This window comes from Magnolia sinica, chromosome 11 (assembly GCF_029962835.1).
Source record: "Magnolia sinica isolate HGM2019 chromosome 11, MsV1, whole genome shotgun sequence".
Taxonomy (NCBI): Eukaryota; Viridiplantae; Streptophyta; class Magnoliopsida; order Magnoliales; family Magnoliaceae; genus Magnolia; species Magnolia sinica.
In genome coordinates this window covers 27325776-27342585 of record NC_080583.1, presented here as the reverse complement: position 1 = coordinate 27342585, position 16810 = coordinate 27325776, and the positions used below count along the sequence as shown (strand labels likewise).

Genomic DNA, 16810 nt, shown 5'->3' with positions numbered 1-16810 from the left:
AATAGAATCAGAAACAGAAGAGTAATAAAGAGATAAACTTACTCAAGATATAGTCAAGTTAAAAGTCCACAAACCATTAACCAGTTTAAATCAACGTTAGCAAACCAAATAGAGTTCACACACCAACACAAGGTAAAATAGTATTAAAGTTAATACAGACCAAAGGATAAAACATTCAATCAGATCCAGATGAAGGAGCAGGAATAGTATGATCAAGTCGATGAAGGCCCTTGTTTAAGCGCCTAAGATACTTGCGCATATATTTAAACCGTAGATCATGGGCAACATTCATATTTTCAACCTTCTCCTCAAGAGCACAAAGACGAGCATCAAAATCAGATAGCACGTAATCTGGATTATTAGTAGAATCAGATTCAAGCTCATCAAAGATATCATCTATATTAACATCATCAGGAGGAAGATCATCAGCCTCATCTACATTCAGCTCCACTAACACCAACATCCACTTGGCCAGGAGCCAATTCCAATTTCATTTTGTTTATATTAGAATTGTTCATAATAAGATGATGGATAGGAGCATCTCTAACAGGCATAACAACTTGCATGTTAATGGCTAACATAGTCATAAGATAATCAAATGGAATATCACTATGACCTGGATGGAGACGAAACTGAATGATGAAATGACATATCAAAGAAGGCAGACAAACTTTAGTACCAGAGATAATGAATGCAAAATCTGAACCATAAACGCAATCAGCTCAGTTTTGTTACCTGAACGAGGATACAGGTTTGAAATAAAAATTCTATGGAGAACCCTGTATTTGGGTAACAAATACTTTGAGGGGAGCGCATTCCCTTTATGTGTCCATTGCACATTCATATTGTAGAGAACTCTAATGAGCATGCATTTTTTCCAATTTTGAGGGTTTTTCAGTTAAAGTATGAATAAGAATACCCTCATCATTGACAGGTATGTCCATAAGGTCAGATATTAGATGACGGTCTACATCAAATGAACCTTCTCTAGCAACAATTTTAAATGTTAAATTTTCAAATGAAAATTCAGAGATGCATGCAAACATGGCCTGAGCAATAGATTGGTATGCAGGCCCACCCCAATGTAAGATGTTAGCCCTCCTACAACTTAGAAGAGTAGAAGGATACCAAAAGGAGTAATGTGCTCAAGATCAACAGGACGTTCAACAATGACATTGCGCATATGCAAATCCCGCACATGTGAGAGATCATCTTCGAGAGATCGAAGATGGCGCCAAGAGATGGGAGTTGATCTAGAAGATGATGGACCATGAGATGTTTTCTTTTTTCCTCTAGCATCCATTTGCATGAAGAAACTTAAAGAATTAAGAAGATGCAAAAAGGATAGAGTGGGGTTTACAAAAATTAAATTTGAGAGTAGAAAATCCTAAAATCTTCAAGAGAACTTGAAATCAACCACTTCAAGGAAGAAAATGGAGTAAATAAAGCAAAATCTACAAGGAAAATTGAAATGATGTACTTAACTTGAAGAATGAAGTAGTTGAGTACGACTAATCGTGCCACACCCGTTGGAGAAGAAGGAAGAAATGAAGAAGAAAATATTTTTTCCCCAAATAAAAGAGATCAACGCGCTCCACGACCAGTCTTGGCCCATCCACGATTGGTCGTACCACGACCGGTCGAGCAGGTCCTCGACTAGTCGTGTACCAATATAAATATGCATTTTTCATAAAAATTAAAAATTTAAACTAATAAATTATCAAATATATTTATATACTGATACACATATGCATGAATATTCAATTTAGATTGCACATACCAAGATCACATTTTAATTTATTAAACCTTGTTTTGTCGAGCGGTTTAGTAAAAATGTCAGCAAGTTGAGTCTCAGTAGGAATGTATTCTAAAGAAATCAGCTTTTCTTCCACTAATTCATGAATGTAATGATACTTAATGTTAATGTGCTTGGTATGTGAATGCCGGATTAGATTTTTAGAAAAATTTATTGCACTAGAATTATCACAATATAATATCATTGATTCCTGTGTCATTCCATAATCGCTTAACATACGTTTCATCTAAACAAGCTGAGTACATGCATTTCCTGCTGCAATGTATTCAACCTCAGCAGTTGAGAGCGATATAGAACTTTGCTTCTTGCTAAACCAAGAAACCAAATAATTTTCAATATAAAAACAACCACCACTGGTTGATTTTCTGTCATCGATATTCCCAACCCAATCAGCATCAGAGTATCCAGCTAATTGAACACTAGTATTATATGGATACCAGAGACTCAAATTAACAGTACTTGCGACATATCGAATAATCCGCTTAACAGAAGTTAGATGTGACTCTTTAGGATCAGATTGATATCTAACACAAATACTAACACTAAAAGCAATATCAGGTCTACTTGCAGTTAGATAAAGTAAACTATCAATCATACTGCGATATAATTTAGGATCCACACATTTGCTTATAGAGTCCTTTGAGAGTCTTTAAGTTATACTCATAGGATTATCAAAATTCTTACCATTCTCAAATCTGAACTTTTTGATTAAGTTCAGAGTATATTTGGTTTGAGAAATGAAAATGCCATCAGGTTGTTGTTTTACTTGCAACCCTAGAAAATAGTTTAATTCCCCAACCATGCTCATTTCGAACTTAGATTTCATTAAATCTGCAAACTCAACAGTCATGTTAGTACAGGTAGATCCATAAATAATATCATCAACATAGATCTGAACCATTAAGATATCATTGTTATGTTTTTTAACAAAAAGAGTCTTATCTACACTTCCCATTTGAAATTTATGACTTAGTAAAAACTTAGTCAATTTTTCGTACCATGCCCTGGGAGCTTGTTTTAAACCATAGATAGCCTTTTTAAGGTGATAAACATGATCAGTGTTCTTAGGGTCTTCAAAACCCATTGGTTGTTCAATATACACTTCTTCATGTAGATCACCATTTAAGAAGGCACTCTTCACATCCATTTGATAAATTTTGAATTTTCTATAGCAAGCAATGGATATGAATAGTCTGATTGATTCAAGACGAGCTACTGGGGCAAAAGTTTCATCATAATCAATACCCTCAATTTGAGTGTACCCATGTACAACCAGTCTAGCCTTATTTCAAATTTTATTACCAAGTTCATCAGACTTATTTTTGAAAATCTATTTAGTTCCTATAATATGTTTATCTTTGGGTCTAGGAACAAGATACCAAACATCGTTTCTCACAAATTAGTTAAGTTCTTGCATAACTACTATCCAGTTCTCGTCAGTAAGTACTTCTTTTATATTAGTCGGTTCTATATGGGATGTAAAGCACACGTAATTATACATATCTTCTAGTTGTCTACGAGTGCACACACTAGTGAGAGGGTTTCTAAGAATTTGAGTAGTTGGATGATCTTTAACAGTCCTATGTTCAGTATTAGTTTGATTTGATGAAGTATCTGGTTTGTCGATTAAAAGAACTTCATCATTATCTGAACTTGGGGCAGGTGTATTCAAGTGATCATCTATGACCACATTAATAGATTCTTGAATCACACCAGTCCTCCTGTTCAGTACGCGATATGCGTGACTATTTAAAGAATATCCTAAAAAGATACCTTCATCACTTTTAGTGTCAAACTTTCTCAAATTTTCACGGTCACGTAAAATATAACACGTACTGCCAAAAACTCGAAGTATTTGACAGTAGGCTTCTTATTGAACCACATTTCATACGCCGTTTTATTATTAGATTTACTAGTATAAACCCGGTTGATTATATAGGAGGCAGTATTTACGGCTTCAGCCCAAATGTTTTTATGGAGCTTCATACTATTTAACATTATATTTTCCATTTCTTACAACACTCTATTTTTCCTCTCCACAATTCCATTTTGTTGTGGAGTTTTGGGTGCAGAGAATTCATGCGATATTTCCTGATCGCTACAAAATTTCTCAAAACTGCTATTCTCGAACTCAGATCCATGATCACTACGGATCTTACAAACTTGAGAACCTTTTTTCAGTTTGGATTCATTTGAGAACTCTTTTTACTTCATCAAGGGTTTCTAATTTATCTCTTAAAAAAGCTACCTAAGTGAATCTGGTATAATCATCCACGATTACCAGTATGTATTTTTTGCCAACTCGACTCTTTGTCCTGGTTGGTCCTATAAGATCTATATGAAGAAGCTCGAGTGGTCTTGATGTGGCATTGGAGTTCACCTTTTTGTGAGAGTTCCTTGTTTATTTGCCAATCTGGCATTCACCACATATTTTGTCTACTTTTTGTAATTTAGGTAGACCTCTTATTAGTTCTCTCTTGCTCAATCTGTATAAATTACGGTGGTGTACATGTCCAAGACGTTTATGCCATAATTCTGTTTCATCGGTATGGACAATGTAGCACAATTGATTAGATGACCTACCATCGCTTACAATATAGCAGTTTTCAGAAGTCTTGTGACCAGTTAATATTACAGAACCCTTTTTGTTTAAGATTTCACAACCTTTATTAGAAAATTTCACGCTATGATTGTTATCACATATTTGAGATATGCTAACAGGTTGTATTTTAGCCCCTCAATATATAAAACATTCTTAAATAAGGGGAGGTTATAGAGTTGAACTGTACTTTGGCCAATAATTTTGCAGTTGCTACCATCACCAAATGTGACTGACCCATCAGTCATATCTTTAAGATCGGTGAATAAAGCCTTATCACCTGTAATATGACTGGAGCACCCACTATCAAGGTACCACTTTGAATCGCTTGTAGTTTTAAAAGCAGTGTGGGCAACCAAACAAGTAACCTTAGGAACCCATTTTCATAACTGTTTTGAGTTTACGAGTATAGTTGGTTTTCTTATATTTATAATTGATGTATGAGTGACCCACTGAGTTAGATTTTAAGAGTTCTTTAAGCAAATCAATTATTATTTCAACTAAAGGGTTTTGGTTTTGAGTTTAATAGTTGACATAATTTCTTTTAGGTTTTTGAAAAGTTTTAGCATTTTTAGAAAGGCTTTCATTAATACTTTCCCTTTTGAGTTAGAAGTTTCTCCTTTTATAAATTTAGGAGGAGTATTCTTCTGTTTAGAAGGTATATTCTTATCATAGCCTAACCCAGATTTGTCGCCACATTTTCTAGATCCGGATAGAAGTTTTTCAAACTTTAGATCTCCTTGGGCATACCTCCATGTATCCTTTAAACTGAAAAGAGAAGAGTTTTCAAGCTTAAGTTTATCATTTTCAAATTTAAGTTTTTCAACCAGGGAGGTTTTAAATTCTAAATCACATTTAGACTTTTCAAATGTGATTACTTACCATCTTCATTTTCATAATCACTATTCAGATTGTCTTCACTTGTTGAATCATTGTTATCTAAAAATATGAATTTGGCTAGAATCATAAGGGCTTTAACTTCATTGCCCGACTCGATTTCAGAATCTTCAGAATCAAAGGATTCATCCCAAGTAGCCAACATACTCTTCTTTTTGGGTTTATCCTTTTTAGGACACTTGTTTACTAAATGTCTGTATTTTTAGCAGTTGTAACATTGACTATCTTTTAAAGATTTTCAGGTTTTAGTTTTAGATCTTTTCTTATCATTTGATTTTTGAAAATCAACCCTCTTTTTACTTTTGAAAATCTTATAAAACTTTTTTGCTAAAAGTGCCATATCGTTTTCAGAATTTTCTAAATCAGAATTTTCTTAAGAAATACATTTAGAAGATTTAAGAGTGATAGATTTGCCTTTAGGAGATTTAAAATTTAATTCATAGGTTTGTAAAGACCCAACTAGTTCTTCTACCCTCATATTGTTCGTATCACGAAGTTCCTGGATCGCGGTTACCTTAAAATTGAACCGTTCAGGAAGTGAGCGTAGTATCTTTGCACACACTTTACTTTCTGAGATTTTATCGCCAAGAGCCCACATAGAGTTTACAATGTCATTTAATCTTGTATAAAAGTCCATAAACATTTCATTTTCTTCCATATTTATTTCCTCAAATTTGGTTGTGAGGAGTTGGACTTTAGATTTCTTGAAAATTGTTGTGCCCTCGTGCGTCATTTCTAAAATATCCCAAACTTGCTTTGTAGTATCACAGGATATAATTCTTTTAAATTCATCCGGTGATAGTGCGTAAGTGATTGCATTTAGTGCTTTTGCATTGGCACTACTCTCATTTTTCTGAAGAGTGGTCCATGAGAAATATGGTGAAATTTTTATTGATTTTGAACCATCGACACCAGTTACTTCCATGGTAGGATGGGTCCATTCAGTCACTATGGCTTGCCACATACTCTCATCCATTGATTTGAGGAAAATCCTCATCCTGGCTTTCCAATAGACATAGTTGGACCATCAAATGGTGGAGGCTTAGTGACTGAAAGGCTATCAAAATTTGACATCTTATATAGCTTAGATCGTTAGCTTAGGAAATGAATCCAAGTGTAAAGAATTAAAAACAAGCTATTAGACTCTGATACCACTTACAAAGGCCAAGCTACATGTCCTAGAGGGGGGGGGTTGAATAGGACTATGCCAAATTTAAAATAATTACAGCAGAATTTAATAATAAGATAGCCAAATAAAGAAAATCAATTCACAATGCTGAAATAAAAAAGCAACCTCAATAAACAAGTATTGAGAGGTTGATACAAATGTTGTTCTAAGAATAACCTTACACCATAAAAACCAAGGGTTTATGGCAGGACAGCCTTATTTCTAGAATGTTCTTTGTATCAAAAACTTAAACTGAAAATGAATGAATAAATAGCAAGGAATTGAAATAAATTGCAAGAATTTAAATCCAAATTATTACAACATTCCCCACTGTGCTTGAAATGTAAATATTACAACATTCACATCCACACATACATTCCACAAATTTGAATGATAAAAGATAGGAAAAATAAATCACACATCCACAAAACACAAAGAGTTATAATGGTTCGCCTGTGTGTTCACCAACTGTTATAAAACAGCCGCACAACTTGTTACTCCACTCCTAATATCCTTACACAGGGGATATCAGCATTCACTATCAAAATAGGTTTCACAGGTTCACCTAAAACCTTCACAATTGTGTCTTTCAATGGGCTTATACAATTCAAAAACCCCTCTTTCTAAGTTTTCTAGTTCTCCTCAGATAACCAACACAATGAGATTTTTCTGGCGAATCCTAAAAGAAACCAAAAAGAATGTAAATTACAATAATGTAAAATACCTGAATTTCTCCTTTTGTTTGAAGTAGCCTGAAGAACCAATTGGAGTAGAAGTTTGAATGTAGAAGTTTAATGTCCAATACTCACTTTGATATGGTTCTAAGTTCTAATTGATTTTAAATTAAACCAGATGAGCTAGCTATATTTGATTTTGATTCCAAGAAGAAGTAATACAACAATTCCTCTTTTCAATTCAGATTGCAATGTAGAAACAAAATCAAATTAATAAAGCTAACAAAAGAGAATATTAAATAAGCACAATGTCGTATAAAAATGAACACAAACTTATCTCAGAGTGATGCCTTGATTTTACTTGAAATTAGATTATCAAACTCTGAAATTCGTCGTCTATTTATAGTTGCAGAAATCGTGTCTACGACTGGTCCTGAGTACTCCACAACTGATCGTAGATGAAACAGATTTTTGAAATTTTAAGCGCGATCGGATCAGACCGTTCCATGACTGGTCGAAGGTAGTCCACGACCGGTCGTGTGCTTCCCACTACTGGTCGTGAACACCCTAAGACCGGTCGTGAGACACCAAAAATGGTTGTTGTAGTTTGAGTCGTATCTCCACGACTGGTCCAGGTTGGAGTTGACACTGTTCCTACGACCGGTCAAACAGTCTCCACGACTGGTCGTAGTTCAACCAAAAAATTTTAAAAAATTGCAACAACTTATGACTAGTCCTGAAATTTCTTGTACTGGTCGAGCCAGTACTAGGACTAGTCGAATAGGCCTCAGGACTAGTCTTAGAACAGACCAATTAGATGTAAATAGATTCAATTTAAACTATGTATCCAGAATGACCTATCCTAAGGACAATCTAAGGCCAATCATACCTTAGAAGTGAGGTATAAACATTGAGACTTCAGTTCTTCAGATGATAGTTGACCTTTGAAAATTGTAAAGCTTGAGATCTTTGTACTTGATATAGCATTGTACTTGACATCTTCTAGATCTTGAATTACTCTTCATCTTGAATTGTATACATTGAGTCTTTGAACAAGGTTGCTTCTTTTGATGTAGCTTATACTAGCATGGATTGAAGTAGTTCTTCGTTCTTCACTTAAAGCAAAGTGATGCAGTGTCTTGAACATATAACACAACATGCTACACAAGACAAATTATGTTTTTGGCACCACAAAATTTGACAACCAAAGGAGGATACAAACCATAGCACTTACAAATTGTGACAACGAAAGCACGATTAATTTGATGAAAAATTCTATTTATCACTCACGTAATAAACATATTGATGTGCATCATCATTTTTTCCAACATGTGCTTAAGAAAAGAGGCGTGATTCTTAAAAAACACATAAGCATGAATCCGACTAACATTCTTACGAATGTGGTTCCCATAGAGAAGTTCAAGTTCTATGCAACTTCTCTGCGCTTGGCGAAGGCTTAATGAGGACGGAGCGTGCACGAGAAACGATAATGAAATTGTAATGGAAGGCAATTAGAGATAGTGATAACAAAGGAGTGATGGAGAATGAAGATTGAAGACATGGTGGAGATTGTTGTCTAATGTCTTCAATCTGTCTGTAACAAAGTTTGTCAATCTCATTGATAGACCACTCGATCCTATCGAGAAAATTCAAAAAAATCCTAATTGATTACTAGACAATTTTGGAAATTGCTACTCGATGGCATCAAAGGATCTTTGATATCATTGACTAGTCCTTGATAGGTGCCGATGCCATCGAATGAACCATTGAAGGCACGCGTATAATTGCATAAGTGTACGATTTGTTTTATATTTTGGTTGGGTAGTATATATAACAGGTGTAATCGAGATTAGGGTAATGGATTAAGAGGATTAAGGCTTTCTAAGTTATTCTAAAAGGTTCAAGGGCATAACTAGGGATTCAAAGGATATTAGAGGGTTGTTCGAATCGGTAAGATCATCTATCTCTTGTAATTTTTCTTTCATAGTGTGTTACTCATCGCTTTGTGCCGTAGGTTTTTCCCGCAACATTTTTTCCATATAAAATTTGGATTACTTCTTGTTGGGTTTGTTTGTGCTATTGTAATTACTTGGCTTGATTATGCTTTGTGCGCTTCCACAAGTTCCAACAGTTTTACCTTTGTATAAATGCCTAGCCATAATTTAGCACTTTAGAATCCGGCCTCTTCATTTGAGGAGTGAATTAGATGCGGCCCAGCCTCACCTAAGATGGCGCGGCTTGTTGAGGGTCAAATATTGCATATCAGACCCAATTATTACCTGAATTTATGGACATGATACTATTTAATGCACCAGTTTAATCGTGCTTGTGATGCAAGGTGTATTTACGAGCATGGACTGAAAAAGGATGCTAAAAGCACGGATTTAACGTTCAGAATACACCAAGGCAAGGGACGGACTCCAAGGGACCAAGATCGACGGAATTACACGCCAGGGATCCGCGAAAATTGAGAAACTGAAGCTCAAGCGGCCTGAAAGTCAGCCAGAATGCAAGATCACTGGGTTTCCATCATCTGTTTGGCTCGAAACTTTATACATGGCTCGAGGACCAAAAATTAACCGTACACGTCAAATTTCAGCCATTGGATCCTCATGAAAGTGGCTGAACTAACAGATCAGTCCATAAAATCCTGATTTGGGGCCCACCCGCTGTCCAGATATGCTTTAACTTCGGCCTCCACGGCTCAAATGAAATGGGGAACAAGATGGATGGTGTGGATTTCTCATAATCATCATACAGTGTATATAGTACACTTTTTGCACTAAGAGTGCATGGCAACACAAGGACGTCTCTCTTCAAAAACAGAACTCTATTTCTGTCATGAAACAGAGACTGCGGATGATCTCAGTGAGCCATCATCATGGTCCAAATGCTCAATCCGAGCCGTCCATCATGTAGAAGGGCTCGATTTAGCCAAACCCATGCTTACTATTTTCAGCCATACACTCACACGTGCAGATCACAGCAAGCACAAATGGACTGTTTGCTACTGTTACAGCGGGATTCCTTACCCGAGCCGCATCAACGGGAAACAAAAACTGTCCATCTCCGGTATAAATTGCGAGGTGATGACAATGGACGGAGTGGATTTCGAAAATAGTTCCTTTCGTGGGCCCCACTGAGCTGGAAGGATCTGGTTTCGGATTCCTTACGCATTACGCAGTCCGCACGTTGCCAGACGATCCGGGTCGTTTCATGATCTTGCTAGGATCAGACCGACGATCATAGCCGACCAAATCCTTCCCCTGGGGCAGCCAACCAACTCCAAGGAGCCTGAATGGCTCGGATTTTGTAGTACGATCTTCCACAGCGTCAAACGTAGGGCGGCAGCCAACCGACTTCACGTTTCGCTGTGCAAGCTTCCATAGCCACCGCCTCTCCACCTGTTGCTGCGTAAACAAGGTCAGTTCCTTGCATCCAACCTTCCTACCATCCTTCATAGTTATAAAGAGGGAAGAGAGGAGAGGGAACAGTGGAGCTTCGCTTTCGACTGGACGTGGCTGGATCTTTTTTTTGGCTTAGGCTGCTGGCAGCGTGTGGAGGGAAGAAGAAAAGGAGAAGAAAAGAAGAATCGGCTTGGCTATTAGAGCAGGAAAGAAAGGAAGAAAAGATGAAAGAGCCTGATTTTTTTCTCTTCTTTTCCTTTATATTTCCTTTATTTTTTAAGGATCAGCCCATTCATGTGTGACTAATCCTCTTAGATAGGGCTAAGAGGTGAAGCTTGTGGCGAGATGGGAGATACTATTTCCTGCTTTTTATTTAAATTCATGAACTGAAGTTGATTTGTATTAATGGAATGTTTTTTAGTCTTTAATGGTCTGTTGTGACTAAAATTACAATGGGTCTGCAACGGCTTTGAATATCTCTTTTTCTTTCTTTTTGGATGTTTATGACGTCAGGAAGCCCTGTTGTTCACCATCGTCTCCTGGGCATGGTTGGATGATCGTACCTTTCCTAACTTTCATGTACTTTTGATTGGTTGGTAATTAGTTTAATCCTGTTATTTGCTTTGTCTCCTAGGCATGGTTAGATGATGGAATCCATTCTAATTCATATACCTTTCATCTCCTGAAAACCAGATCAAGTAAGTTCAGTTTGATTTCCATGATTCCTGATGCAGGCAAAAGATCTCCCTGATCCCTACAAGTGGATCCTCTGAATCCCTAGTTTCTTCCTCTGAATTCCTTAAAGTTTTAGATAATTATTCCACAATTATTCCTTAAACTCTATTTGGTTTAGATCACATCCTATTCTAGTTCTAGTTCTACTTGGTTTCAGATAACGTACAAGTTTCAGTCCCTGTGGATTCGACCTCGGTCTTACCGAGTTTATTACTACATCACAACCCTACACTTGGAGAGTGAACACGGCTCTTATCCTAAGTCTCACCTCGATGTATGTATTTTATATTTATTTGTTTTTCCGGACCATTTCAGAGTATGATCCTAAAATTAAGCAGATCCAAATCTCGAGTGGACAATAATACAGGAACAGCGATGATTGAATATGCCACCATTAAAAACTTCCTAGAGCCAACTGTATTGTCCATTTATCCCACTATTAAAAACTTTCAAGAACCAATTGTAATGTTTATTTGTCATCCAACGGGTTGATAAGCTCGCATAAACCAGCACGAAGGAAAATAATAATAATAATAAATATTATCTTGATCAAAAAATGTGTGACCTATTATAAGTTGTTAATGGCCAATACCCTCAAATGATCCGGAAAAACGGATGGACGGAGTGGATGCGCGTGGATACAGAATGTATGCATGAACATGGCCCTCCGGTAAGGGTCGCACCTAATCCGCTCCCCCTTCACTTGCTAGGAATTATATAAGATCCTCACAACGATTATAAAAACACATTATCCGCCGGTCTTGTATTTATAGCAATGATACACATTTCCATGTAACAGACACCATTGATGTGGCCCACCTGATTGATACGTTCCCTGAAAATCTACCATATTGGAGGATTATGTCCATTCATTCCCTGAACCCCCCCAAAAAAAAAGTGTCCATTCAATCCTTGGATCTTTCTTCTATCGTGTGACGACATTGTTGTACTTTCTTGTAAATGTCTAATTGCCGGACGTTGATCAGACGTTCGCTCGAGTAACTTGGTAGTATTCTCTGCTATGCTAGCGACTGGTTGTTAGCTGTTGGATGAGGTGCCACATGGTGCATTTCTGTAGGTAGACCTTCTATACACGCAGCCGTTTGTTAGCTCCACACGCATCCTCTCCGCAACTACCTTTCTAAGCGAGACACGTGCCAAATTCCGCCGTGTGTTTGACGTCTGATCCGCATGTGGAGTGGGCACAACGTGCAGGACAGGTGGCTCAAAAGATAATGCCATTCACTGATCAGGTGGGCCACACCTGAATTTAAAACCACGAACGGTTCTAAAAGAAATCAGGAATGTCCACATTCAACACACACGTTTGGCCTGACCGATGAGTTAATGGGCATGATTTTTTGGGCCAGATAATTTTCAGCTCTTGATCAGGGCGCGGAGTAGGTGTTACCGGGGTAACAGCTTAGTGGGTGTTACCCTTACAGTAGGGTCCACCTTGATCATATGTTGTATATCCACTCCGTACATCTGATTTTACAGCTCATTTTAAGAAACTTTCCCAAAAATTAAGCATATCTAAATCTCAGGTGGACCACACCACAAGAAACAGTGATGATTGAACATTCAACAGTAAAAACTTCCCAAGGCCCACTGTAAATAGATCTGTAATTTTTATTTTCCATCCAACCCGTTGATAGGGTCAAACAGAACTGGATGAAGGTAAAATACAAATATCAGCTTGATCCAAAAATTTTGACCTCGAAAAAACTTTTAATGGTCACTTACCCCCTTTTCCAATGGTGTGGTCCATCACATATTTATATCTGCTTAATTTTTTAGATAATATTATTAAATGAGATGGAAAAGTTGATGGGCGGCGTGGATATGAAACACATTCATCAAGGTAGGCCCACACGGTACGGGTAACGCCCACGCTCCCCTTGATCAGATGTTCCATGACGTATTGCACGTGTGAGGGCATGTCACGTGGGGCAGTTTTTATTTTAATTAAATGTAAGGAGATTGAGAATGAAGAAGTGGATCGTAGACACGTGCCAAATTGGACACGTGTGTTAAAGGTGCCAATTACTGGCTGGGCCGTGGAGATAATATCCGTTCCTGTAAATCAGGTCAATCTAGCCATCAGATGGGCCACTCTAGAATGAGGAAAAACTGAATGGTTAGAAAGAAATTAACCAATGGCCTATAGTCAAAGTACACATATGGCCCACTTGATGAGTATTCGAGCCCGGATTCGTATAATCCACACCTGTTGCACGGTTCAGATCTGTCACACATCCTGAATATCGACACACGTGCCGCGTATCACCACTCCTCCCCCATTAGCATCTCTTGCCACTTGGTTAGCTCTGTCAAATGATTTCCTCATTTTACATGGAAAACAGACTCATCCACTGCTTATCTGCTAATGAGTCATAGCTTTATCTTGACTCTAGATCATATAACAGACACTTGCAATGTATATGTAATGATCAGGACCGTTCATCCTGCCGCCTCCTGTGATGATTGGTCATTGATGAAGATTTTCTTTAATTGGACCAACCGAAAAATCTCTTCAATTGATCTTTTCTCGATGAATATGATCCATTACTGAATATTTTCATGATTCCCAAAAAATATGATTTTTTAAAATTATGGCCCACTCAAAATTTGAACTGTCAAATGGACGGTTGAGATCGAGTGCATGGTAGGCAAAATTGCATTAGTGACGTAGAGGCGTACATCCCATGCCTCCAGAGACAGTGGATCTGGTCACGAATAAAAGGGTGAGAGTGGAGAGTAAGAGGGCGAGAATCATGTGCGAAGCACGTGGAGGTTTTCCACGAAGTAACCGTTTCGTTCTAGAAAGTCTACTTACATTAGAAGACTTCCTCAGAAAAGCCCACCCGATAAAGCCAACTGAAATTTCCAGACCAGGCGGAGAGTTTGAAGGATACAAAAGTAATATCAATCGTGTTCAAACCGACTGAAGCTTGCAGTTCTGTACATCTACACGTCAGTTTACATGCGAATGTATCTACGTATTCAATATCTGATCAGTACATTAGGTGGGCCCCTCTCTTATATTTTCTAGCCTGAAACTCTGGTAGATCAAACGGTCGAATAATATGTTGAAGCTAGAAGAAAATTTGTTTTATACAATCCGTTGATTCAATACATTTTGGCCTACCTGATAATTAAACGGTCTAATTTTGGGTCTAGAGTAACTATATTGGGAATCCTACCTGATGGACTGCTCAGATCTGAACATGTTTTCGGCATGGGTACGTGAGGTTGCGTGTCTCTGGGCAGGACTATACACGCGCGCAGGCCTAGGAAACTTCGCAGTTCGGTAGCAGCCTCTGCAGTAAACCAGTGAATCAGTCACATGATTTCGGACGCGGGTTGCGTACTGAGGAACTCCGTACTGAGTAAACTCTATGGGATCAACCGTCATGTATGTATGTTATCCACGCCGTCCATCCATTTTTTTCATATCATTTTAGGTAATGATTCCAAAATTGAAGTATATCCAAAACTCAAGTGGTCCTAGGAAACAGTGGAAATTGAATATCAACCGTTGAAAACTTCTTAGGAGCCATACCAGCTTTTAATGAAGCTGATATGTTTTTTTCCACCTTCATCCATGTCTTTTGAAACTTATGAAAAGGTTTGATGAAAAATAAACATCAATATGGGCCTAGGAAGGTTTCAACGGTTTAAGTCATTATCTCCACTGCTTCCGTTGGTGTGGTCTAATTGAGCTTTAAATATGCTTAAATTTTACTCTTAATCCTTAAAATTATCTGATAAAACGTATGGACGGAGTGGATAAGCCATATAAATCATAGAAGGCCCCACGGAGTTTACTTAGTACACAATCCGCGTCCATCTTCGCCCACCAAATACAAGACAAGTGTCACCAAGCCCGTACCATTCAATAGACGGCCCTCAATGCTTAACCAACGGTGCACATTCAACCTCCATGTGGGGGCCTACCCAATAAGTGGACCGACATAACTCTTAGTAGAGATCCACTAACTCCACCTCACATACACCTGGCGTATCTAGATGGGCGGCTGAAAATAGTATATAGTAAAAGCAGTGAGGTGTACATGTACATGAACAAACGCGTGGGCCATGACTTAGTTTATTTTGACTTGGAATCGGTCCCTCTTAACAGTCAGTACTCACCCCTTTCCCACCACTCCACCCACATTGACCAACTACACTCCCTCCACAACAACTCAACTAAACGTGCGCCACTTAACTTACGCACCCCATCTTTGACGCCTCCTCTCTCTCTTCCCACCCCTCACGCAACTTCCATCCCCTGCCCATATAAAAACCCAAACACCCCCACACACTCTCCACTCAACCCAAACACAACAAACAACCTTTCCCTTCTCCCTCTCTCTTTCTCTCTCACAATCCTTTCAATCTCAACCGTTAACTTCATCTCTTGCTTCATCAAATGGCCTTAGAAGCAATCAATTCCCCAGTCGGACCAGCCGCCCCGTTTTCCTACGATGATCTCGACCAGCATAACCTCGAGTCCTGGGTAAAGCGCAAGCGATCCAAGCGTCCGCGCTTCGACAACCCAACCACCGAGGAGGAGTACCTAGCTTTCTGCCTCATCATGCTTGCTCGGGGCGGCAGCGCTGCAGCTCCCAGCATCCGCGACCCGTCTCCACCGCCGCCTCAGCTGAAGCTCTCTTACAAGTGCTCGGTCTGCAACAAGGCCTTCGCCTCTTACCAAGCACTTGGCGGGCACAAGGCTAGCCACAGAAAAGTCGCGATTGCTGGCGACGATTCTGGCAGCACCACTGCTGCTGCTGGCACTGTCAGCAGCAGCAGTGGTGTTATTAGCGGCAGAGCACATGAGTGCTCCGTCTGCCACAAGACGTTCGCGTCAGGACAAGCACTTGGTGGGCACAAAAGGTGCCACTACGACGGTGGCAACGGTAGCAGCGGTGTTACGAGCTCGGAAGGCGTCAGTTCAAACCACCACCGCGATTTCGATCTAAACTTGCCAGCGTTGCCGGAATTCTATCTTGGATTTGACAGTAACCGGAAACATCTAACTTCGAGCGAGGAGGAGGTTGAGAGCCCCTTAGCTGCAAAGAAGCCCCGGGTTCTGTTGGCGAAGACTGAGACTAGTTCTTGATTATTCAGAATTTGATGGAATTTTCTTTTCTTTTTCTTTTTTTTTTTCTTCTTCTTTTTTTTTCAAAATTGTGTACAGAGAGTTTATTCATTATTTGTTTAATGTACCGTGTTCAATGAAAGTGGCTATTTATTTAATTTAATTTTCATTTAGTAGTAGAATTCTATCATATGCTGGGAGATTTTGTGTTTGAATCTGTGAATTGGGTGTTCATTTAGTCCATGGCGTATTTTAGAGAAAGGCAGAGGAAGATGATGATAGTGGTGTTTGGTATAGATAAGGAAGTGGTTAGAAAGATTCTTCAAGAAAGTGGGCCAATAGAGTGCTGAGAAATGCCGTTTCTTCGTGTTTATCTATAGTTATAACTCCTTTCATGGGAAGATATT

The 16810-nt window shown here is 38.5% G+C and overlaps 1 protein-coding gene across 1 annotated transcript; it reads left to right on the top strand.

The window, feature by feature from the left end:
• The first annotated feature begins 15420 nt into the window (after window positions 1–15420).
• LOC131218982 (zinc finger protein ZAT10-like) lies at window positions 15421–16566 on the top strand. The gene has a single exon (XM_058213901.1). The coding sequence runs from the start codon at window positions 15732–15734 to the stop codon at window positions 16422–16424; it is 693 nt and encodes a 230-aa protein (XP_058069884.1). The 5' UTR covers window positions 15421–15731; the 3' UTR covers window positions 16425–16566.
• The last annotated feature ends 244 nt before the right edge of the window (window positions 16567–16810 follow it).